General features: G+C 40.1%; 2 protein-coding genes across 8 annotated transcripts in view; one reads left to right on the top strand and one right to left on the bottom strand.

Moving 5' to 3' along the window:
* Nucleotides 1–24,907, bottom strand: part of SLC9C2 (solute carrier family 9 member C2 (putative)) — a 152,934-nt gene that overhangs the window by 117,176 nt on the left and 10,851 nt on the right. For all 7 annotated transcript variants that reach the window (XR_012331541.1, XR_012331542.1, XM_073804299.1 and 4 more), the window contains exons 3-5: nucleotides 19,512–19,679; nucleotides 1,610–1,704; nucleotides 445–583 (exon numbers count right to left, since the gene is read on the bottom strand). Coding sequence is in view for 5 of the 7 variants with exons in the window: in XM_073804299.1 (XP_073660400.1) it covers nucleotides 445–583; nucleotides 1,610–1,704; nucleotides 19,512–19,679 (402 nt within the window). In the remaining 2 variants the exon portion in view is untranslated. The remainder of the gene's footprint in view (nucleotides 1–444; nucleotides 584–1,609; nucleotides 1,705–19,511; nucleotides 19,680–24,907) is intronic.
* On the top strand, nucleotides 11,684–13,260 carry TEX50 (testis expressed 50). The gene is made up of 2 exons (XM_073808226.1): nucleotides 11,684–12,127; nucleotides 13,054–13,260. Exons 1-2 carry the CDS (start codon nucleotides 11,804–11,806, stop codon nucleotides 13,258–13,260), a joined length of 531 nt encoding a protein of 176 aa, XP_073664327.1. The 5' UTR covers nucleotides 11,684–11,803.

The raw sequence follows: 24,907 nt of genomic DNA, 5'->3' as shown, positions 1-24,907 counted from the left end.
ATTTTTAAAATCTTAGGTACACCTGCCACCAAGATTCTGACAGTGCACCTTCTCCACTGACAGGACAGTATTCCCACAATAGGTTTTTCAAACTATAGAGTTACATTACTGAAAATGTTTTTTTCAAATTCTGCCGCTCTATCTCCTTGAAGGACATGTCTTCCTGGTTGAAAATCACTGGTCAAAACTATAGTAAATTACATAAAATTAAATGATTAATGATGGTAATAAGATTAGTACTAGACATTCTCTGTAGAAATAACTCTGTCATTATTTTTATTATTAATATTGTAACTCAATGAAACTGAGTTATAGATTAGTGCCTGTAACAAGGTTAATGGCTACTTAATGAAGATTGTTGAAATCAGATTATCTCAGAAATAACAACATTGAACCTAATTTTCATCTTTTCTGACACTCAAACCATTTTTATCCAAAACTTACGTGGTGTAGCCATTTTTGTGAAGATAGGAGTCACAATATCTTCCAATTGCTGTTTCTGCTCAAAAAGCTCATTAATGGAAGCTTCTAAATGGGTTTCCAGCCATTCATTTTTTATACGGCATGCATTGAGGATGGTATTCTAGAGACAGTAACAAAGAATTTACCTTCCACTTGTTTATTTAAAAATAAAACTCTATATAGTAACTCTAAACCAGCACTGTGCAACAGAACTTTTTGTGATGATGGAAATGTTCTGTATCTGCATTGTCCAATACAGTCACCATTAGACATACATAGCCAATGAGCACTAGAAAAGTGGCTGAGGAACTGAATTTTTAATTTTATTTAATTTTAATTAATTCTAATTTAAATAATCTCATATGGCTAGGGGCTACTATATCTGACAGTGCAGCTCTAACGTTAGTGGAATGTGCGTATAAAGAAACTCATAATCTAGAGTCATGAAGCCTTGGGCCAGTCTACACCTTCTCCCTAATTCTTTATTTTCAATGAGCCTGTGATAAAGAAAAGTGTTTGCAAAGGTTGGAAAAAAACGGGTGGATGGTATGAGCTGCATGCAACTCCACGGGCAATGCCGAGGATATTTTATTCTTTCTCAGGTGGTTCACAGAAGAAAGTGCAAGAAATGCAAAAAGAGCTTCACCTCACTGAAAACCTCTCAATTTGCATTGCAGAACCATCTCTTTGCACATGAGCAGCAAACTGCTGATATCTGATTTAAGATGTTCATTACTCTATAGTTTGTAATAATATAGAGACACGAATAAATGTATATGCAAAAAAATAAAAAATAAAATAAAGGGCTTCCCTGGTGGCACAGTGGTTGAGAGACCGCCTGCCGATGCAGGGGACACGGGTTCGTGCCCCAATCCGGGTAGATCCCACATGCCACGAAGCGGCTAGTCCCGTGAGCCACGGCCGCTGAGCCTGCGCGTCCGAGCCTGTGCTCCGCAACGGGAGAGGCCACAACAGTGAGAGGCCCAAGTACCGCAAAAAAAAAAAAAAAAAGGAATAAATGAAGGAAGGGAGGGAGAAGAGAGCAGTGAGGACCGCTACCTACCTCTAGTGCATTAGTGTAGAAATTAAAGATACAAGGCAAAAATCTCGGAAGACTTCAGAGCAAACTATAATCACAATGCAGTACCTTGTCTTCCTTAAAAAGCTTCCCTGGTCCCTTTGCTGTATCTGTAACAATTGCAGAGACATTTGCGATATATTTTTTTAGCGCCAGCCTTGCATCTGAAAGAATAGAACAGTAAAATGCATATTAATAAGACAAAGACCAAAAAATATGCATGACAAACATTACATGCTTGTAATGTACATTTATATCTCCAGAGTTTTATAAAGACTGTATAGGAGATTTGTTGCAGTTGTTTTCCTTGGGGAACTTCAAAAGGATAACATTCAACTAGCACAGCACTTTGGGGCACTCACTGTATTCCTAGAATTGCGCTAAAATTTTTTTTTTTTTTTTAATTTATTTACTTATTTAGTTTTGGCCGCGTTGGGTCTTCGTTGCTGCGTGCGGGCTTTCTCTAGTTGCATTGAGCGGGGGCTGCTCTTTGTTGCGGAGCACGAGCTCTAGGCGCGCGGGCTTCAGTAGTTGTGGCTCGCGGGCTCCAGTAGTTGTGGCTCGCGGGCTCTAGAGCTCAGGCTCAGTAGTTGTGGCGCACGGGCTTAGTTGCTCCGCGGCATGTGGGATCTTCCCGGACCAAGGCTCGAACCCATGTCCTCCACATTGGCAGGCGGATTCTTAACCACTGCGCCACCAGGGAAGCCCTGCGCTAAAATTTTTAAAGAGCAAATAAACATAAAATGTGATACCCGATACCAAAGAGACTATAGTCTATCAAAATACCTACTCTGGGGAAAGTAACAAAAAACATTTCCAAGAGAAAAACTGTCACTTGCTTTACCCTTCTTTATCCTTCAAAATAAATTCAAATAGCTTCCCTCTTTAAAAAAAAAAAAGTGTTTAAAATAATTCCATTCTCTATAGCACACGTTGCAAAATTTGCAAGACCTGTTTAAACAAAATTACAACACTTTGAGAGAAATAAAAGACTCAAGTAAATGGAAAGCTTTACCATATTCTTAGACAGAACAACTGACTATAGTAAATGGTAGATTAGCCTCAAATTAATTTAACAATTGATGTATTCGTTTCCTGTGGCTGCTATAACAAATTGCCATAAATTTGGTGGCTTAAAGCAACACAAGTTTATAGTTTATCCCCTTACAATTCTAGAGGCGAAAAGCCTGAAATCAGTTTAGCTGATTGTGTTGGCAGGGGAGATTCTTTCTGGGGGCTCTGAAGGGAGAATCTATTTTCTTGCTGTTTTCAACTTCTAGTGGCAGCCTGTACCCCTTGGCTGTGCCTCCTTCCTCCATCTTCAATCAAACTACACCACTCCAATGTCTAGCTCCATCATCAAATCACCTTCTCCTGGGCTTCCCTGGTGGTGCAGTGGTTGAGAGTCCGCCTGCCGATGCAGGGGACGCGGGTTCGTGCCCCGGTCTGGGAAGATCCCCCATGCCGCGGAGCGGCTGGGCCCGTGAGCCATGGCCGCTGAGCCTGCGCGTCCGGAGCCTGTGCTCCGCAATGGGAGAGGCCACAGCAGTGAAAGGCCCGCGTACAGAGGGAAAAAAAAAAAAAAAATCACCTTCTCCTCTTCTGTGTCAAATCTCCTGCCTCTCACTTATAATAAAGACAGTTGTAATTACATTTAGGTCCCACCGGGATAATCCAGGATAATCTCCCCATCTGAAGATCCTTAATTTAAGGATCTGCAAAATCCCATATGAGGTGACATTCACAGGTTCCAGGGATTAGAACCTAGATATCTTTGGCAGACTTTTTTCAGCCTACCACAGTCGGCCCTCTGACCTCCCAAAACTCCTACATATCCCCCATGCAAAATACATTTACCCCATGCCAACATCCAAAAGTTTCAACCCATTACAACATCAACTGATGTCCAAATGCTCATCTAAAATATCATCAGCTCAAAAGTCTCATCTCATCATCTAAACAAGGTATGCATGAGACATTAGTATGATCCATCTATCTTGGGGTAAAATTCCTCTCCATCTGTAGACCTGTGAAACTAGAAAACAAAGTTCTCTGCTCCCAAAATACAATGGTGGGACAGGCACAGAGCAACAGTTATAGATAATGCCATTCCAAAAGTGAGAAATTAGAGGAAAAAAGGAGTCACCACACTCCCAAGTAATTTTGAAATCCCACAGGGCAAATTCTATTAGGTATCAAAGCCTGGGGATAATCATCTGTGGTGTAAGGCTCCATCCTCTTGGCCTGCAGCTCCAGCCTGAGTCATCCTTCCTTTTTCATGAAAGACAGCACGTTTTTGCAGCTGAATAGTTTTGTCAGTCACAGCTTCAAACCCACCATTCATGTTGCAAACAGAATTAATTCCCTAAACTGGAATCCAAGGTTTAGGTTTTGGCTCCACTAGCTGGGTGACCTGGAGTCAGTAGTGGCCCCAGAATTTCAATACAGGATGAAGTTTAGCAGAGGAATTAGCTGGAAGAGGGGACTAAGGGACTTGTCATAGAACTGCATTTATATAATAAGCACACCGATTTTACTAACAGCATATATTTATTTGGGGTAGCGTGGTAGAGAAAGGAGCTTACTGCAAGCATCCTCTTAATGCCACCATAGCTGTCTTACTGCATTCAGGCTGCAAAATACCACAGACTATGTAGTTTATAAACAACAGAAACTTATTTTTCACAGTTCTGGAGGCTGGGAAGTCCAAGATCAAGCTGTCAACATGGTTGCAGTCTAATGAAAACCCTCTTCCTTTATTGCCAGCACCTTCTCACTGTGCCCTCACATAGTGGATGGGGCTAGGGAACTCTGTGGGGACTCTTTTATAAGAACACTAATCCCATTCATGAGGGCTCCACCTTCATGTCCTAAGCATCTCCCAAAGGCCCCACTTCCTAATACCATCACATTGGGCATTAGGATTTCAACATATGAATTTGGGGGGAACACAAACTTTCAGACCATAGCAATATCTTAACCCCACTAACCTCAGTTTCTCCATCTAGAAAATGGAAGTATTATAGCACCATCCTCATAGGGTTGTTGTAAGAATTAAACACAATGTATTATAGTATAATGCATGCAGACGTCTTGACACAGTGCCTGTCACACAGTAAAGCACTCAATAAGTTTATTATTATGTCACTCCTCTCCTCAAAACTCTGTAAATGACTCCCTATTGACTACTGAATAAAATGTGGGGCCTTCCAAGATCTATCTAGCCACAAACTAACTTTCCAGCTTCATCCCTTGCAACATTCATCCAGAGACCCTGTCCATTATTTACCCCCTGTTCCCTCTGCTCCCAGGCTCACTCCTTCAGTTCCTCAGGTCTCTGCTCGAGCATCACCTTAACAGAGAAGCCTCTCCTGATTGCCCTCTATAAAATAACACACTCTCACTTGCTGGCAACTTCATAACCCCGTTACCACTCTATTTTTCTCCGTAACACTGCATAGATACATAGATTTAGATAATTTTATTTTCTGTGTCTCCCTACCACAAAGTAAACTCCATAAACATAAAGACTGTTTTATGCCTAGTTGTGTATGTATTCTCAGCTCCTAGAACGGTATTTAGCACATAGGAGGTGCTCAATAAATATTTATAAATGGTTGTCTAAAGGTTTACACAGAATTTCTTTGCTTATTATGTTTCCTCAACCTAAAATGCCCTCTCTGCATTGCCACCCACCAAAATTCTACTCATTCTTCAAAGCTTACTTTAAAATGCACTTCTGTGAAACTCCTAATTCCCCCAGGTAGATCTCATTGTTCTATCAATTGTGACATGATTATAATCTGATTTAGCTCTGAGTTTAATCTGTCTTGTAGTTTTTTGCTTCTACGTCTAGACTGTAGGTTCCTTAAAGGCAGAGTCTGTGTCACCTTCTTATCATATACCATGCAGCCTCACCATCTCTTTTTCACTTACCACGCCAAATTCCCCACCCCTCACCCACTACCTGATAGTACCACATTGCCACCAAAAAGATATAGGTCAAAAGGGGGAGGGCCTCAGCATTTGCTTGACTATTTGAAGGGAAGGACATTCCAGAATGAAAAAAACAGAAGCAGATGCTAGGTTGTATGAAATGATAACAGCTATAGCTACTTTGTAAGTAGATGTGAAAGTACCATACTTCAAAAGGGTTGGGGAGGATCTTCAAGATGGCAGAGGAGTAAGACGTGGAGATCACCTTCCTCCCCACAAATACATCAAAAATACATCTAGAAGTGGAACAGCTCCTACAAAACACCTCCTGAATGCTGGCAGAAGACCTCAGACTTCCCAAAAGGCAAGAAACTCCCCACGTACCTGGGTAGGGCAAAAGAAAAAAGAAAAAACAGAGACAAAAGAATAGGGATGGGACCTGCACCTCTGGGAGGGAGCTGTGAAGAAGGAAAAGTTTCCACACACTAGGAAGCCCCTTCACAGGTGGAGATGGCGGGGGGGATGTGTGGTAAGGTTCGGAGCCACAGAGGAGAGAACAGCAACAGGGGTGCAGAGGGCAAAGCGGAGAGATTCCTGCACAAAGGATCGCTGCCAACTAGCAATCACCAGCCTGAGAGGCTTGTCTGCTCACTTGCCGGCCGGGACTGGTGGGTGCTGGGAGCTGAGGCTCGGGCTTCGGAGGTTGGATCCCAGGGAGAGGACTGGGGTTGGCTGCTTGAACACAGCCTGAAGGAGGCTAGTGCACCACAGCTAGCCGGGAGGGAGTCCGGGAAAAAGTCTGGACCTGCCTAAGAGTCAAGAAACTTTTTCTTCCCTCTTTGTTTCCTGGTGCGTGAGGAGAGGGGATTAAGAGCGCTGCTTAAAGGAGCTCCAGAGACAGGCGCAAGCCGCGGCTATCAGCGCAGACACCTGAGACGTGCATGAAATGCTAAAGATGCTACTGCAGCCACCAAAAATCCCATGTGCAAGCACAGGTCACTATCCCCACCTGCCCTCCCGGGAGCCTTGCAGCCCACCACTGCCAGGGTCCTGGGATCAGGGACAACTTCCCCGGGAGAACACACGGGGCACCTCAGGCTATTGCAACGTCACGCCAGCCTCTGCCACAGGCTCACCCCGCATTCGAATTATAACTACTGTACCCCTCCCTCCCCCCAGCCTGAGTGAGCCAGAGCCCCCTAATCAGCTGCTCCTTTAACCCCCTCCTGTCTGGGCGAAGAATAGACGCCCTCAGGCGACCTACATGCAGAGGCGGGTCCAAATCCAAAGGTGAACTCCAGGAGCTGTGTGAACAGAGAAAGGGAAATCTCTCCCAGCAGCCTGAGGAGCAGTGCATTAAATCTCCACAATCAACTCGATATACTCTGCAACTGTGGAGTACCTGAATAGACAACAAATCGTCCCAAAATTGAGGCTGTGAACTTTGGGAGCAACTGTAGACTTGGGGTTTGCTGTATGCAACAGACTAGTTTCCGATTTTTATGTTTATCTTAGTATAGTTTTCAGCACTTGTTATCATTGGTGGATTTGTTTACTGGTGTGGTTGCTCTCTTTTTTTTTATTAGTTTTTTAATTTTTTAATTTTAATAACTTATTTTATTTTATTTTTCTTTCTTTTTTTCCTCCCTTTTCTTCTGAGCGTGTGGCTAACAGGGTCTTGGTGCTCTGGCCGGGTGTCAGGCCTGAACCTCTGAGGTGGGAGAGCCGAGTTCAGGACACTGGGCCACCACAGACCTCCCAGCCTCACGTAATATCAATCAGCGAGAGCTCTCCCAGAGATCTCCGTCTCAAGGCTAAGACCCAGCTCCGCTCAGCGACCAGCAAGCTCCAGTGCTGGACACCCCATGCCAAACAACTAGCAAAACAGGAACACAACCCCACCCATTAGCAGAGAGGCTGCCTAAAAGCATAGTAAGTTCACAGACACCCCAATACACACTACTAAATAACCAAGAGATCACTGAAGAAATCAAAGAGGAAATCAAAAAATACCTAGAAACAAATGACAATGAAAACATGACCACCCAAAACCTATGGGATATAGCAAAAGCAGTTCTAAGAGGGGAGTTTATAGCAATACAATCCTATCTCAAGAAACAAGAAAAATCTCAAATAAACAACCTAACCTTACACCTAAAGCAATTAGAGAAAGAAGAACAAAAAAACCCCAAAGTCAGCAGAAGGAAAATAATGATAAAAATCAGATCAGAAATAAATAAAAAAATAAATGAAGGACACAATAGCAAAGATCAATAAAACTAAAAGCTGGTTCTTTGAGAAGATAAACAAAATTGATAAACTGGTAGCCAGACTCATCAAGAAAAGAAGGGAAAAGACTCAAATCAATAGAATTAGAAATGAAAAAGAAGTAACAGGGGCTTCCCTGGTGGCACAGTGGTTAAGAATCCCCCTGCCAAAGCAGGACACATGGGTTCGAGCCCTAATCCAAGAAGATCCCACATGCTGCGGAGCAACTACAGAGCCTGTGCTCTAGAGCCCGTGAGCCACAACTACTGAGCCCGCGCACCTAGAGCCCGTGCTCCCAACAAGAGAAGCCACCACAATGAGAAGCCTGTGCACCACAACGAAGAGTAGCCCCCGCTCACCGCAACCAGAGAAAACCCGTGTGCAGCAACAAAGACCCAATGCAGCCAAAAATAAAATAAATAAAATAAAATAAATTTTAAAAAAAAGAAGTAACAACTGACACTGCAGAAATACAAAGGATCATGAGAGAATACTACAAGCAGCTATATGCCAATAAAATTGACACCTGGAAGAAATGGACAAATTCTTAGAAAAGCATAACCTTCCAAAACTTAACCAGGAAGAAATAGAAAATAAAAGCAGACTGGTCACAAGTAATGAAATTGAAACTGTGATTAAATATCTTCCAACAAACAAAAGCCCAGGACCAGATGGCTTCACAGGCGAATTCTATCAAACATTTAGAGAAGAGCTAACACCTATCCTTCTCAAACTCTTCCAAAATATAGCAGATGGAGGAACACTCCCAAACTCATTCTATGAGGCCACCATCACCCTGATACCAAAACCAGACAAAGATGTTACAAAGAAAGAAAAATACAGGCCAATATCACTGATGAACATAGATGCAAAAATCTTCAACAAAATACTAGCAAACAGAGTCCAACAGAACATTAAAAAGATCATACACCATGATCAAGTGGGGTTTATCCCAGGAATGGAAGGATTCTTTAACATACGCAAATCAATCAATGTGATACACCATATTAACAAACGGAAGGAGAAAAACCGTATGATAATCTCAACAGATGCAGAAGAAGCTTCTGACAAAATTCAACACCCATTTATGATAAAAACCCTCCAGTAGGCATAGAGGCAACTTACCTAAACATAATAAAGGCCATATATGACAAACCCACAGCCAACATTGTTCTCAATGGTGAAAAATTGAAAGCATTTCCACTAAGACCAACAAGAAGACAAGGTTGCCCACTCTCACCTCTCTTATTCAACATAGTTTTGGAAGTTTTAGCCACAGCAATCAGAGAAGAAAAAGAAATAAAAGGAATCCAAATCAGAAAAGAAGAAATAAAACTGTCACTGTTTTCAGATAACATGATACTATACATAGAGAATCCTAAAGATGCTACCAGAAAACTACTAGAGCTAATCAATGAATTTGGCAAAGTAGCAGGATACAAAATTAATGCACAGAAATCTCTTGCATTCCTATACACTAATGATGAAAAATCTGAAAGAGAAATTAAGGTAACACTCCCATTTACCACTGCAACAAAAAGAATAAAATACCTAGGAATAAACCTACCCAAGGAGACAAAAGACCTGTATGCAGAAAACTATAAGACACTGATGAAAGAAATTAAAGATGATACAAACAGATGGAGACATATACCATGTTCTTGGATTGGAAGAATCAACATTGTAAAAACGACTATACTACCCAAAGCAATCTACAGATTCAATGCAATCCCTATCAAACTACCAATGGCAGTTTTCACAGAACTAGAACAAAAAATTTCACAATTTGTAAGGAAACACAAAAGATCCTGAATAGCCCAAGCAATCTTGATAAAGAAAAACGGAGCTGGAGGAATCAGCCTCCTTGACTTCAGACTATACTACAAAGCTACAGTAATCAAGACAGTATAGTACTGGCACAAAAACAGAAATATAGATTAATAGAACAGGATAGAAAGCCCAGAGATAAACCTACACACATATGTCAACTTATCTTGATAGAGGAGGCAAGAATACACAATGGAGAAAAGACAGCCTCTTCAATAAGTGGTGCTGGGAAAACTGGACAGCTACATGTAAAGGAATGAAATTAGAACACTCCCTAACAACATACACAAAAATAAACTCAAAATGGATTAAAGACCTAAATGCAAGGCCAGAGACTATAAAACTCTTAGAGGAAAACATAGGCAGAACACTCTATGACAAAAATCACAGATCTTTTTTGACCCACCTCCTAGAGATATTGAAATAAAAATAAACAAATGGACCTAATGAAACTTAAAAGCTTTTGCACAGCAAAGGAAACTGTAAACATGATGAAAAGACAACCCTCAGAATGGGAGAAAATATTTGCAAACGAAGCAACTGACAAAGGATTAGTTTCCAAAATATACAAGCAGCTCATGCAGCTCAATATCAAAAAAAACGAACAATCCAATCCAAAAATGGGCAGAAGACCTAAATAGACATTTCTCCAAAGAAGATATACAGATTGGCAACAAACACATGAAAAGATGCTCAACATCAGTAATCATTAGAGAAATGCAAATCAAAACTACAATGAGGTATCACCTCATACCAGTCAGAATGGCCATCTTCAAAAAATCTACAAACAATTGGGCTTCCCCGGTGGCGCAGTGGTTGAGAGTCCGCCTGCCGATGCAGGGGACATGGGTTCGTGCCCCAGTCCGGGAAGATCCCACATGCCGCGGAGTGGCTAGGCCCATAAGCCATGGTCGCTGAGCCTGCGCGTCCGGAGCCTGTGCTCCGCAACAGGAGAGGCCACAACAGTGAGAGGCCCACGTACCACAAAAAAAAAAAAAAAATCTACAAACAATAAATGCTGGTGGGGGTGTGGAGAAAAGGGAACCCTCTTGCACTGTTGGCGGGAATGTAAATTGATACAGCCACTATGGAGAACAGTATGGAAGTTCCTTAAAAAACTAAAAATAGAACTACCATATGACCCAGCAATCCCACTACTGGGCATATAACCTGAGAAAATCACAATTCAAAAAGAGTCATGCACCACAATGTTCATTACAACGCTATTTACAATAGCCAGGACATGGAAGCGACCTAACTGTCCATCAACATGGATGGACAAAGATCCGATGAATGGATAAAGAAGATGTGGCACATATACACAATGGAATTTTGCTCAGCCATAAAAAGAAACGAAATTCAGTTATTTGTAGTGAGGTGGACCTAGAGTCTATCATACAGAGTGAAATAAGTCAGAAAGAGAAAAACAAATACTGTACGCTAACACATATATATGGAATCTTAAAAAAAAAAAATGGTGCTGAAGAACCTAGGGGCAGGACAGGAATAAAGACATAGAGAATGAACTTGAGTACACTGGGAGGGGAAAGGTAAGCTGGGACGAAGTGAGAGAGTGGCATGGACATATATACACTACCAAATGTAAAATAGATAGCTAGTGGGAAGCAGCCGCATAGCACAGGGAGATCAGCTCCATGCTTTGTGACCACCTAGAGGGATGGGATAGGGAGGGTGGGAGGGAGATGCAGAGGGAGGGGATTTGGGAGGATATATGTATACATATAGCTGATTCACTTTGTTATACAGCAGAAACTAACACACCATTGTAAAGCAATTATAGTCCAATAAAGATTAAAAAAAAAAAGGGTTGGAAAGGATATAGGTAAGTTGTTTCCATGAAATTCTATTAAGATAATTACAATTTAAATTTATTAGCTAGCAAAATATTAGTAAAGTATTTGTTTTTCAGAAAACTGAAGAGGCTCAAACTATTCTGGAAAAAAACAAGAAAAAGTGTTCCTAAGAAATCCAAGGTGATTGGCTAGGCAACACCTTTTCAGTCCAGTGTGGTTCTCTATGACATCACTGAATTTATCCCTGAATCACTATGACTGATGATGTTACAGTGATCATCAGTGTATATTTTGCTGACCAGTAAAAGTATCTTCAGTGCTTTGACTGGAACACCATGTTAACTAATACTCAGGGCATTTCTGCTCTGTCTGTAACCAATTTTTGACTATAAATGCTTTTTCCATTTGAGAAAGAAAGATGCCTTCTCAAGGACTATCCCTGATTTTTCCTCTGTTGTTTCTCTGCTTCTTCAGGGAGAGTTTCTGCATTTGTGATGGTACTACCTGGACAAAGGTTGGATGGGAGATTTTTCCAGAAGAAACACATCATTTGAAAGTTAAGCCTTCTCCATCTCACCGTCTACCTTACCCTCTGAACAAACTATGCTGCAATTTTGCTAGTACGGATATATTTCAGTGTCTTTTACATCTTATTTATATTTTAGTACAAGTTCTCTTTTCAATCCTGTCTGTTTTATCTGCTCATTACCTGTGGCTGAAATGGAAGAAACACAAAAAAAAGGTGAATTAGTGATGCAAATAATAATAGTTATAGAATATCAAAGAGTTTAAAAGATAAGATTATCATCTTCTTTGAGAGAAAGAACCATGTCTTATTCTTCTTCATAACCTCCCCAATTTCCACCATTCATCCCCAGCATGTAGCAGTTTCTTGCATATGTCAGGTGTTCAGCAAAGGTGTACTCAATTAGAAGGTCCTTAAAATAACCTGTTAATTTTAGATCGATTATTTTAAGTTACGAAACACACCAAGAAAGTAGTGAGCTACAGTGAATAGAATGCATAGGAAGTGAAGGTATCTGTCTGGGCCCTTAGGTAAGTCACTGTATCTTTCTCAGCTGCCTGATCCATAAAATTAAGGATATGGAACGACATTTTGTTAGATCCCTTCCCGATCTGTCTAAGAAAGCTAAGTATACAAAAGTCGGCATGTATTTTTTTAATGGACTGCAAACTAATTTCTAATTTTAGTATAACTTTCTGGAAAATAGCACTCTTAAACTAATTTCCCACTTTGCCAGTGACACCATATTTTGAGGCAATCTTAAAAGCTCATTGACCTTCACAACAATTAGATGTTTATAAAATTACTATGACTTTATCACATTATACCTTAAGGTTGTTTAGTAAAGGAAAATATTTTACTAATATTCAAATAATTCCTCCCAGCAGAATGCTCTAATCACAGAAAGTACTTATTAAATGTTTGCCGATGGTGATAATGATCGCTATAACCTTATACAAGGGCATATAAAAAAGAGCATTTCTTCTGCATTTATACCTTTCATCTACAGTAACTTTTTCTTTGCATAAATAACTAACATGTGGTATTTGGAGTTTAAGTGTATATATCCAGAAAACAAATTTAATTTGAACTACAGTAATAAAAAAAATCTCTAATATGTTTTTTTCTCCTTTTAACTGAAGAAACAAGCCCCGTTAGATACAGCTGGTAATGATCTAGAAAGCCAGCCCATCTATGACATTGACCAAATACTCTGCAGACCGGTGGCCACAACATCAATGATCCCCAAGTACCTGAATCAGGTGTCCCATCATCCTCCAGCTAAGAAAGTCAAGCACCAAAAACCAAAGGGGAAGAAGAGTGAAGGAGAAGGAGCCAGAGGATACTAGACATATCCATATGCAAATATAGCTCAGTCCATTATGAAGACTACACAAGAAATCTATTGCGAGAACTCATGTAAGGACAAAAATCGTTCTTTGGCATCCTTTGTAAATTTTTTGCCAGGTTCTTTAAGGAAACCTTCCAACAAAGTCTGGATTGAACAGTTATTTCTATTCAGCTAAAACGGCTCCATACTCACTAAAAGTAATGGGGAAAGACTGTATACGATCACTGCTTCATGTTTAAGTGCTTTGTCCTTTTCAATGCGTTCGATTACTAATCATTAAGCAATGTGTAGAACAGAATCTTCATTTAGTGTTTCAGTAAATCTCTGATTTAAATAATATTTGTGATTTTTCTTAGTTTCCTGAGCAAATTTTATGGCCACACTGAGACGTTTAATTTCCCATCTCATATTGTTAAAATGGTATGGAAATACTAAGGAACAGATTAATTTTTTTAAGTATAAATGTTTCCATTTTCAGTAAAATAAATGAGGAATTAAGTATCAACGCTTTTTTAATTTCAAGCTTTTGTTGATAAGATGCCTCAGTTTTTTTAAATATTCCACACTTTTGTTGATCAGTCACCTCAATTTTTTTTTTAAATATGGTTTCCATATTTTCCAAACAAAAGCTGAGAGACTGGTCTGAGACTAGGACAGATTTTCTTAACAACATGTTGAAGAATCCCAGAAAAATATACCAGATCTATAATATACCTCCCATCAATATAAGGGGAAAAAAACTTTTAAAAAAACAATCCTTTGTACAGTAATAGATAATGCTACAGTCTTTATAAATAACAGAAGAGAACAGTGCCTGCCTTGGGTTATTGTGGATTATTAAAAGTTTGTTTATGGTTCCACTTTCCACTCCCCTACTTACTTCCACTCTTGCCTAACCACAACCCTACTCCCACATGTCCATGAATGTCTGCTCCGTACCTTCAGAGCTCTGAACTGTCAACTAATTCCCTCTAAGAGAACACTTATATGTATCTCTATTAATGGAGGACCCTTGAACACTTCAAGTCTACGAACCTCGAAGACCCAATGAAATTTATCTCTAATAGTCAAATTTTCAGTAGTATAGAGGAGTCTCTTGGGTAGGGAGTCCTCAGCCCCGTAAACCTCTCATCATTAGAGCAAGAAATGGAAGTGGTTTATACTCTTGTTCAGTCTGAATTAAACAAATGTTACATTTTATGTTGCGTAGTTTGTGTTTTGACATTTCACAGCTACATTACCATGAAGCGCCAATCCTTGCAATCCCATCATTGATCTGGAAACAGAAGACTAGTTTATAGTATTATAGTCTTCTTATCTTCATCACTAGGAAATGGTAGGTCTAATTCCCCTAAGACTGTAAGGACCCAAACTAAACAGATGGACATGAGGGAGATGGAAAGTGGGGCAGGCACACGGCCTTTAGCATGACCGTTGGCTTGGCGGTTAGAGGTCCCACTCTGCCAACAGTCAGCCTCACAGTGGTCCTCATGGCAGAGAGTGCAGTGAGAGGTGGATCGCGTCCTTCTCCCTCGGGCCCTCCAGGCCCTCTGGCTTCGGGCCTGGCAGGTGAGCTGGGAGGCCCAGGGACAGGCTGAGGGCTATGTCCCGCAGAGCTCCAGAGCACTCGCCAAAGCCGCCCACTGGCCAGGCCCAGGCCTGGAAGCAGCAACGAATCTCTCCCCCATCCCCACCTCCTCGACCAAAAGGCAGTGACATCTCCATGGGTCCCGGCCACTGTTTGGGTGCCCTGAGGAGTCAGAGGGCCAGTTGGGTCCTGGGCACCTGGCTTCCTCAGTGATGACGGCTGGGCAGGGTCTGGGAACCTGGCCCTAAGCGTTCCACCAGCTGAGATCTGCCTCCTCAGCCGGGGCTGGGCACTGGCGGGAGGACTCAGACAGGGTGCTGGACAAACGCTCCCCGGCAGGGTAACCGGCTCATGCAGGGACCCCTCCTCTTGGCCAGGCCTGGACCTCAGAGGATGAAAGTACAGCCTTGGGATCTTGCCCTTGTCAGAACACAGAATAATGTTTATTTTGGTGGAGGTTTACAGGAACATCATGACCTGACCATGACCTGACCTCAAGAACAAAGAATCTGACACCAAGACGTTTGCAACAACTAACCATGACCCTCCCTCACCTTTCCTATAAAAGGGCTTTGCTGAAAGCTTTCAGGGAGTTCGGGGTTTTTAAGGTATAAGCCACCCACCTCCTTGCATGGCCCTGCAATAAACCTTTCTGTGCTCCAAACTCCAACGTTTTGGTATTGTTTGGCCTCACTGCATGTCAGACACAGGGACTTGCATTTGATAACAAAACCAATGAAACTTAACACCATAAGCCCCAAACTTTCAGAAAAGTTACAGCAAAATTTTTTCCTGGATTGTGTTTTCTAAATGCCATGGGTCATTCTTCAAAAATGGATTTTACACAGAACTAGAACAAAAAATTTCACAATTTGTATGGAAACACAAAAGACCCTGAATAGCCAAAGCAACCTTGAGAACAAAAAATGGAGCTGGAGGAATCAGGCTCCCTGACTTCAGACTATACTACAGAGCTACAGTAATCAAGACAGCATGGTACTGGCACAGAAACAGAAATATAGATCAATGGAACAGGATAGAAAGCCCAGAGATAAACCCATGCATATATGGTCACCTTATCTTTGATAAAGGAGGCAAGAACATACAGTGGAGAAAAGACAGCCTCTTCAATAAGTGGTGCTGGGAAAACTGGACAGCTACATGTAAAAGTATGAGATTAGAACACTCCCTAACACCATACACAAAAATAAGCTCAAAATGGATTAAAGACCTAAATGTAAGGCCAGACACTATCAAACTCTTAGAGGAAAACATAGGCAGAACACTCTAGGACATAAATCACAGCAAGATCCTTTTTGACCCACCTCCTAGAGAAATGGAAATAAAAACAAAAGTAAACAAATGGAACCTAATGAAACTTAAAAGCTTTTGCACAGCAAAGGAAACCATAAACATGACGAAAAGACAACCCTCAGAATGGGAGAAAATATTTGCAAATGAAGCAACTGACAAAGGATTAATCTCCAAAATTTACAAGCAGCTCATGCAGCTCAATAACAAAACAACAAACAACCCAATCCAAAAATGGGCAGAAGACCTAAATAGACATTTCTCCAAAGAAGATATACAGATTGGCAACAAACACATGAAAGAATGATCAACATCATTAATCATTAGAGAAATGCAAATCAAAATTACAACAAGATATCATCTCACACCAGTCAGAATGGCCATCATCAAAAAATCTACAAACAATTGGGCTTCCCTGGTGGCGCAGTGGTTGAGAGTCCGCCTGCCAATGCAGGGGACGCGGGTTCGTGCCCCTGTCCAGGAGGGTCCCACATGCTGCGGAGCAGCTGGGCCCGTAAGCCATGGCCGCTGAGCCTGCGCGTCCGGAGCCTGTGCTCCACAACGGGAGAGGCCACAACAGTGAGAGGCCCGTGTACCACAAAAAAAAAAAAAAAATCTACAAACAATAAATGCTGGAGAGGGTGTGGAGAAAAGGGAACACTCTTGCACTGCCGGTGGGAATGTAAATTGATACAGCCACTATGGAGAACAGTATGGAGGTTCCTTAAAAAACTACAAATAGAACTACCATATGACCCAGCAATCCCACTACTGGGCATATACCCTAAGAAAACCATAATTCAAAAACAGTCATGTACCAAAATGTTCATTGCAGCTCTATTTACAATAGCCAGGACATGGAAGTAACCTAAGTGTCCATCATCAGATGAATGGATAAAGAAGATGTGGCACATATATACAATGGAATATTACTCAGCCATAAAAAGAAATGAAATTGAGTTATTTGTAGTGAGGTGGATGGACCTAGAGTCTGTCATACAGAGTGAAGTAAGTCAGAAAGAGAAAAATAAATACCGTATGCTAACACATATATATGGAATCTAAGAACAAAAAAAGTCATGAAGAACCTAGGGGTAAGACAGGAATAAAGATACAGACCTACTAGAGAATGGACTTGAGGATATGGGGAGGGGGAAGGGTAAACTGTGACAAAGTGAGAGAGTGGCATGGACATATATACACTACCAAACGTAAAATAGATAGCTAGTGGGAAGCAGCCGCACAGCACAGGGAGATCAGCTCGGTGCTTTGTGACCACCTAGAGGGGTGGGATAGGGAGGGTGGGAGGGAGGGAGACGCAAGAAGGAAGAGATATGGGAACATATGTATATGTATGACTGATTCACTTTGTTATAAAGCAGAAACTAACACACCACTGTAAAGCAATTATACTCCAATAAAGATGTTTAAAAAAAAAAGGATTTTAAATTATATAATGTGAATTTCACCTACAATAACTATTCATGAAGGGATCAATTAAATTCTTCGCTATTTTCTTTTTGCATCTATATATATATACATATATATATATAAAATCACAAAATCGAAGGTATTGACAGAAATAATGCCCCTAGAAAATATTCAATACAAGTGGACAATTACGTATAAAATAATCTACAAAGTATAACTCATCTTTCTCTTCCCAAATATGCTACCTTCCCTCAATTTCCTTACTTCTATTAATTCTCCCAGTACCCTTCTCATTTTACTAATAAGCAAGCTCCTTATGGCTGCCATATGAATCTTCCTAAATATCACTCTAAACCTCTTCCTCGTCTACGTAAAATCTTTCAGTGGCTTCCAACAGCTACAGAAATGAAATCACCTTAGCCTGACATTTGGGAGTATAATCTGACTGTAATAATAGTAGCATCATTCTTCGAGTGTGATCACACACCAGGCGTTGTGCTAAGTGCTTAATATCATCTCATCTCATTCTCACAACGATGCCCGCAAGAGGTAAGAACTATTATTGGCTCCCTTTTCTGGAAATTAAGACTGAAGTATAAAGAATTTAAGTATTTTGTCCAAGGTCACATAGGTTTCAAGTAGAGACACCAGTATTTAAACTCAAGCAATCTGATTCAAAAGCCCATGTACTTCTGCCTGTGTCGTAGCCTAGCTGTGTCAATTATGACTTGCTATTCTAGTAAGGCAATCTCATCACTTCTTCCCCAACATGTCACTTTCATTCATAAGATTTTGCTCACACCCTTTCCCCTTACACTGTGTATGCAAATCCCACCCTTTCTTCAAGGCCCACCTCAACTCCACCATGCTCTGACTTCATGTTCTCTGACCACCCCACAGCATGTACCACTTGCTCTGCCCCTTTTAACCCTTAATTATAGTCTTTCTGATATTGTTATTTAACTCTAGAGTGTGTCTACAGGTTATCATCCCTCGCCTAACAAATGTCCAGAGGGCAGGAACAATTAATTGTACCACAACGGTGCTATGCTCATAGTGGGCATTTAATAAATGCTTGCTAAAAAAACACAAATGCAGATAACTATGTAAAATGAATGCCATGAACTTCCTTAGTACTAGTTTTTTAACCAATGTTTGTATGCCTACATAATTACACAGGTATATCTTCGTGAAATCTCTAAGCTCTATTCTACAGGATTACGGAAATGATGTAAGAAAAATATTAGTGAAACTCAAAACAGTACATAGTTTTTTGACCTTTGATTAAAGCATAACATACATATAGAAAAGTGCAAAATTTATAAGTGTACAGCTCAATGAATTTTCACAAATGAGCACACCTTGTAAACAGCAACCGAATTAAGAAAAAAATATTATGCCCCAGAAGTCCCCCTCATGCCACAATGATACCTGCTATTCTGACTTCTACCACCATAGATTAATTTTGCCTAGCAAACCATTTTAAATTATTACAATTGTTTCTACCTGGGGAATCAACTATATTCCTCAAGTATGCCATTTTTTTTAAACATTTAAGAAATGGTCCACTCTGCCTAGGTCTCTCAGAAAATGGCCTTGAACATATTTTATACACATATTCTTATAGAAAATTATTGGTGAAATTGTTAGAAGGTGATAAATCAACCAGCTTCTAACCAATATAGTTTCTATTAAGTACAATGTTTTAGGCCAATAGCAAAATAGCAACAACAACAACAAAAAAGGCAGATTTCACATATTATCACCACCAGTGACTATGGTTAGGCCTACAAATAAAACATCTTGATAGAAGGTGAAAATGTTTATCACCTCTTTGCTTTGTTAAATACATAGCCTATAACCCTGTAACTTGAGTCAGTTTTCTACTTTCTACTTTCCCTACCTTGTGAGCTCCTTACCTGCCCGGTCCAGGAACTCAACACACTCAGTCTGGGAATACCGAGCAGCAACATCTCGAGCTCGCTCTTCCTGGAAGTTCAGAGATTCTATATCAACATCCAATTCCACCAGTGCTTTCAAAGTTTCCAAACGACCCCAGGCTGCAGCACAGTGTAGGAGTGTGTAACCTAACAAATAGAATGAGGATGGTCAGGTCAAGAAGACTGTGCTGTTTCAGGCTATTTTATGGACTAGAAGATCACAATGGCAATCAGGTACTGAACAATTACTACAGGCTAGGCACTATTCTAAGTGCTTTACATACAGTAAATTCATTTAGTTCATAAAAACCCCATGAGGTCAGAACTATTATAATCCCTATTTTACAGATAAGGAAACAGAGGTCCAGAGAAGCTAAACTTGCCCAAGGAACACAGCCAGTAAATGATGAACACAAGGCACCAACACAGGCAATCTGAACTCTGAGCTCTTCAACATCTTCTTAAGGAAGATGGCAATCTCCCTAACAGTCATCTACTGGAACACAATTAGACCTATGACTTTAGCCTAAGGAATCTGCATCAACTCTAATTACTCTATTATCGCTAACACAATCATACAAATTACTACAACTGGTATGCCTTTGGTTTGGAAATTAATCATTTGAATTAAAATGGAAATGATGACCTATCCAATTAGAAAGTTATTTCTAAGATTTACTGAGGCAACTACCATGAGATATAATTGTAAAGGTGAAAAACATGGACGGCATCTTTAAAATTTTCAGACTGGTTTAAAAAAATAAGTCAAAACTGATTGTTTTAACTTACCCATGAGGATACATTTGTGATTCACTTAACTTGGCCAAAGAGGCATGTAGTACTACAAGAAGAGTTGAGCAGAAGAATGAACTAGCATGTATTAAATGTATTAAGTACTAGGTACTTTATGGGCTACTACTTCATTCAATCCTTCCACTAACACTATGAGGTAGGTTATTATCAGCCCCATTAAAGGATACAGAGGAAAGTGCAGATCAGAAACACTATACCTTGCCTAAGGCCACACTGGTAGTAAGCAGCCAAAGCAAAATCAAACCCAGATCTGTTGCCAAATAAAAGGTTTATAAGGAAAAGGAAATAGCACTCAAATGTGTGCCACTGGTTAGAGTAGGGAAAGAGAGAACAAGGACTCCTCCACTTCCTTCCAGAAACCTCCCCCTTGGCTTCCTATTTACCACATTCCCACAGTCCTGGGTCTCAGACCAAGTTGTAAACTATCTTTGTCTTGAGGCTATCATAACCAGAAGGGATAATAAAGAATTAATAAGGAATCAAAAGGAGCATGAAGTAAGCTACTCCAGGGTCAGCCAAAAGTGGAATTACCTCCCCTCTTTGGCCCAATTCTTTTTTTTAATGTTACAACAGTGAGACATATCAGAACACCAAGAGATAAAGACTGGCCCAAGAATGTGATCATGGCTTTAGCCCCTACAAAATGGAGGGCCAAGAAATACCCAGATACCAACCCTCATTGTTCCTGCCTTCCGAAGATGCATTTCTTCAGCCAAATGGCCCAGGGCCCCTGGTTTGCTGGGAGAGGGGGACACTATCTACGGAAAGGACACTGCAATAGCAGGAGCAGGAGGCCATTCCAAATGAGATATTCTGGGTCCTGATATTGCTTTTCTCAAGGCTGAAGTTACAGGCCAGGCCAGCAATAACATCTAAATTCTTTTTCCTATTTTTAATATACATAGTTTAAAAACAAGAAAACATGATTTCTAAACAGACACAGGCTTTGACCAAGGAATTTAAAACCTATGGGTTTAAACCATGGGTTTAAAAAAACCATTGTATGTTTTCTTTTTTCCCCTTGTGGGAGATGGTGTGTTTTCTAGAAGAAAACACACAGATCTTTGTACTATATGAACCCCACAGCCTTCCCAGGAAAAGAAGAACATTTAAATAAGATGATTTCAAAAGCATCCAGACAAGAAGGGGATTTTCCTAAAGTTCTCCCATAATATTGGCAATGAGTATTTGATCCCAGAAGGGAGATACAGAAGGCTACATTTAGAAATCCCAGCAGGAAGAAAGGGACCATAAATGGAATTCTGAAAAATTGGGATTGGTTCTAAGAGAAAAATAATTTCTTTGTGGAAGACTACTGGTTACTAAATAGAGAGAGTCAACTGAGTAGATAGTTCACAGTAAGGCAAAAGATCAGACAAGAAGAAAAGTAATCTTTTTCCTCTATGCAGGCACTGTTCTGTGTGCTTCACAAGTATCAACTCATTTAATCCTCACTACAATCCTATGACGTAGGCACGAGTATTTTTCTCATTTACAGATGAGGAAACAAAAGCATGGAGAGGATAAGTACTTTTCTCAAGGTTGCTATAAATTGATGAAGGTCATTAATAAGGTCAAAATCCAAAAACTCCGATGATGATAGTCACAAACAAGTAATAGGCCATGGAACAAAATACTCACCTACCTAGAATATTTTTCACAATCTGCATACCACCAGCAGTACCAGACTCTTTGAATTCCCCAAATTCTGTTGTTTCATGTCTCTATAACTTTGCATATGCTGCTTTTTTCTGACTGATACAGTAATTACAGTAGAAAAATAAAAAATAGAAGTATAAATTTTATATTTACTTAGCATTAATACTGGTATTTTGTAAAACTGAGTTCAGAATTCTTTTTTTAATTAGTGTAACTAATACACTTTATTTTTATTTATTTATTTACTTTTTATTTATTTTTTGGCTGCGTTGGGTCTTCATTGTTGCATGCAGGCTTCCTCTAGTTGTGGCAAGCGGGGGCTACTCTTTGTTGCAGTGCATGGGCTTCTCATTGCAGTGGCTTCTCTTGTTGTGGAGCACAGGCTCTAGGCACGCGGGCTTCAGTAGTTGTGGCACACGGGCTTCGTTGCTCCATGGCATGTGGGATCTTCCCAGACCAGGGCTCAAACCCGTGCTCCCTGCATTGGCAGGTGGATTCTTAACCGTGGTGCCACCAGGGAAGCCCACTAATACACTTTAAATACAAAAATCTATAAGCATAAGATATCAGATAAAAGCATAACTATCAAATAGGAATATTAAGTATATATTGTCATTCTATTAGCAATATAAATTGTCAGATAAATCAAAATTAAAGATTAAAAAACAAATACTAGGGACTTCCCTGGTGGTACCGTGGTTAAGCATCCGCCTGCCAATGCAGGGGACACGGGTTCGAGCCCTGGTCCGGGAAGATCCCACATGCTGCAAAGCAACTAAGTCCTTGCGCCACAGCTACTGAGCCCGCGTGCCACAACTACTGAAGCCCGCGTGCCTAGAACCTGTGCTCTGCAACAAGAGAAGCCACCACAATGTGAAGCCCACACACCACAACAAAGAGTAGCCCCCACTCACCACAACTAGAGAAAGCCCACGCAGCAACGAAGACCCAATGCAGCCAAAAATTAATTAATTAATTAATTAATTTTAAAAAACACAAATACTACAAAAATGAAGAAACTATAATCATGAAAATTGCAAATAAAACATTATTTGATTTTTTAAGTGTGTCAATGGTATCAACAGGATATTTCTGTACAAATTTTTTCAGCTACTGAAGTTTTTCTCACTCAACATTAGTTGGAAGTAGTTATAAACCAATACCAAATATTTTCCTTCGAATTACCTCAACTCTAATTTTAAAAGAGAGAGATATCTCCGAACAGCTTTTTGCTTTTTTGATAGAACTGCAATCTTTTTATTGAGAGTAAGTTGTAATCTTTATCACCAAAGAAAACATTGCTGGTTCATATTTGTCTTTTTTAGTTTCCACATATAGAGAGAGAGATTCCATTTCAGTTTCCTGATCAATTTCAAAACTATGAGATTCACATTCTACTTGTTTGGGAAGTTTGTGAACTTAAGAATTATTCTTACAATAGAAATTTTGTAATACCACAATATGGACCGTTTAAGTTTGTAATCTTCAGTTTGTCTTTTTATATACACTGAGCAATTAAATCATTGAAATTGTTCTCAACCCATAAATGACTCTGATTTCATATTTTTAAATACCAAATAAAACTATTATACCTATAAAAAGGCCAGTATTTCATTACCTAAAATAGTGGGTAAGTATACCAGAATAACAACAATATTGTAACACTAAAATCTGATACTACAGTTACTATACTGCCTGCCATGACCAATCCTTCAACCTCCTTTGTCTGGTAAACTCTTGGTCATTCTTCAAGATTCAATATATTGGACTTCCGTGGCAGTCCAGTGGTTAAGATTCCGCGCTTCCACTGCAGGGGGCGTGGGTTCGATCCCTGATCAGGCAACTAAGATCCCGCATGCTGCGCGGTGCAGCCAAAAAAAAAAAAAAAAAAAAAATTCAATATAGTGCCTCCTCTGTGAAGCCTTCCTTGACCATGTCCAACACTTCCACGTAAAGTTGACTAATCTCGCCTCTGAGCTATCACTGTACCCTGTCCCACTGCATGTTAATTATCTATTTACACATCTGTTTTCTGCTAAACTGTGAACTTGGCCAAGTTTGTTGAATTCACTCATCTTTCCCAAGTTCCCAGCACAAGACCTGGCTAGTCCTCCATCCTTAACAAATGTTTGCTGATTGTATGGAAAGACAGAGTTTAAAACAGTAATTAGTTCTGATCATGCCTGTTTGAGTATGGCCAGGTTTAGAGACCAAAGCCTTGCCAGAACCAGAGGAGGTTCCACCATCAATAAACTGCAAACTGCACACACCTGTCCTTGGCTCAAACAGAAAAAAAGGCACTTCCCAATACACCAGAAGTCAGCAGTACAGAGAGCTGAGACTGTAAGAACTGTTTCATTCTCCTCCCTTTGGATCAAAAGTGTCCAATTCTTCAGTATTTAAAAGGAAAGGAAATCCTGAAAGCAAATGTGATCCATCAATCACCTGGAAAATCATTTTCCTTCCTATCCATCTGAGTATCATCCACAAATAAATGGCATACATCTTCTTACTTTAGAGATATCTACCTGCAGTTCTTCAACCAGAAGTCCCTTAATTTTAGGCCAATGGCTTCTTATGTTCCAAAAATTAATAGTGTTCACATATACGCACACAATTATCATCCTTTAAAAAAAAAAAGAAAATTCTGTCATTTGTGACAACGTGGATGAACCTCAAGGGCATTATACTAAGTGAAATAAGCCAGACAGAAAAAGCCAAATACTACATGGTATCACTTATATGTGGAATCTAAAATAAAAATTATAAGTTAAACCCATGGAAACAGAGCAGAAAAGTGGTTACCAGGGGCTTGAGGGGTGGGGTAAACAGGGAGGGGTTGGTAAAAAAGTACAAACTTTCAGTTACAAGATGAAAAAGGTCTGAGGACCTAATGTATAACA

This window comes from Tursiops truncatus, chromosome 1, assembly GCF_011762595.2.
Source record: "Tursiops truncatus isolate mTurTru1 chromosome 1, mTurTru1.mat.Y, whole genome shotgun sequence".
NCBI classification, from domain to species: domain Eukaryota; kingdom Metazoa; phylum Chordata; class Mammalia; order Artiodactyla; family Delphinidae; genus Tursiops; species Tursiops truncatus.
Note: the sequence above shows the minus strand (reverse complement) of the source record. Positions and strands in the feature narration are given on the sequence as shown.

Bases quoted from the DNA above. Each gene is read 5' to 3' on its own strand.
- TEX50 (XM_073808226.1), top strand. From the start codon at position 11,804: ATGCCTTCTCAAGGACTATCCCTGATTTTTCCTCTGTTGTTTCTCTGC. The intron at 12,128-13,053 runs GTGAATTAGTGA...TTTTAACTGAAG, and splicing joins GGAAGAAACACAAAAAAAAG to AAACAAGCCCCGTTAGATAC.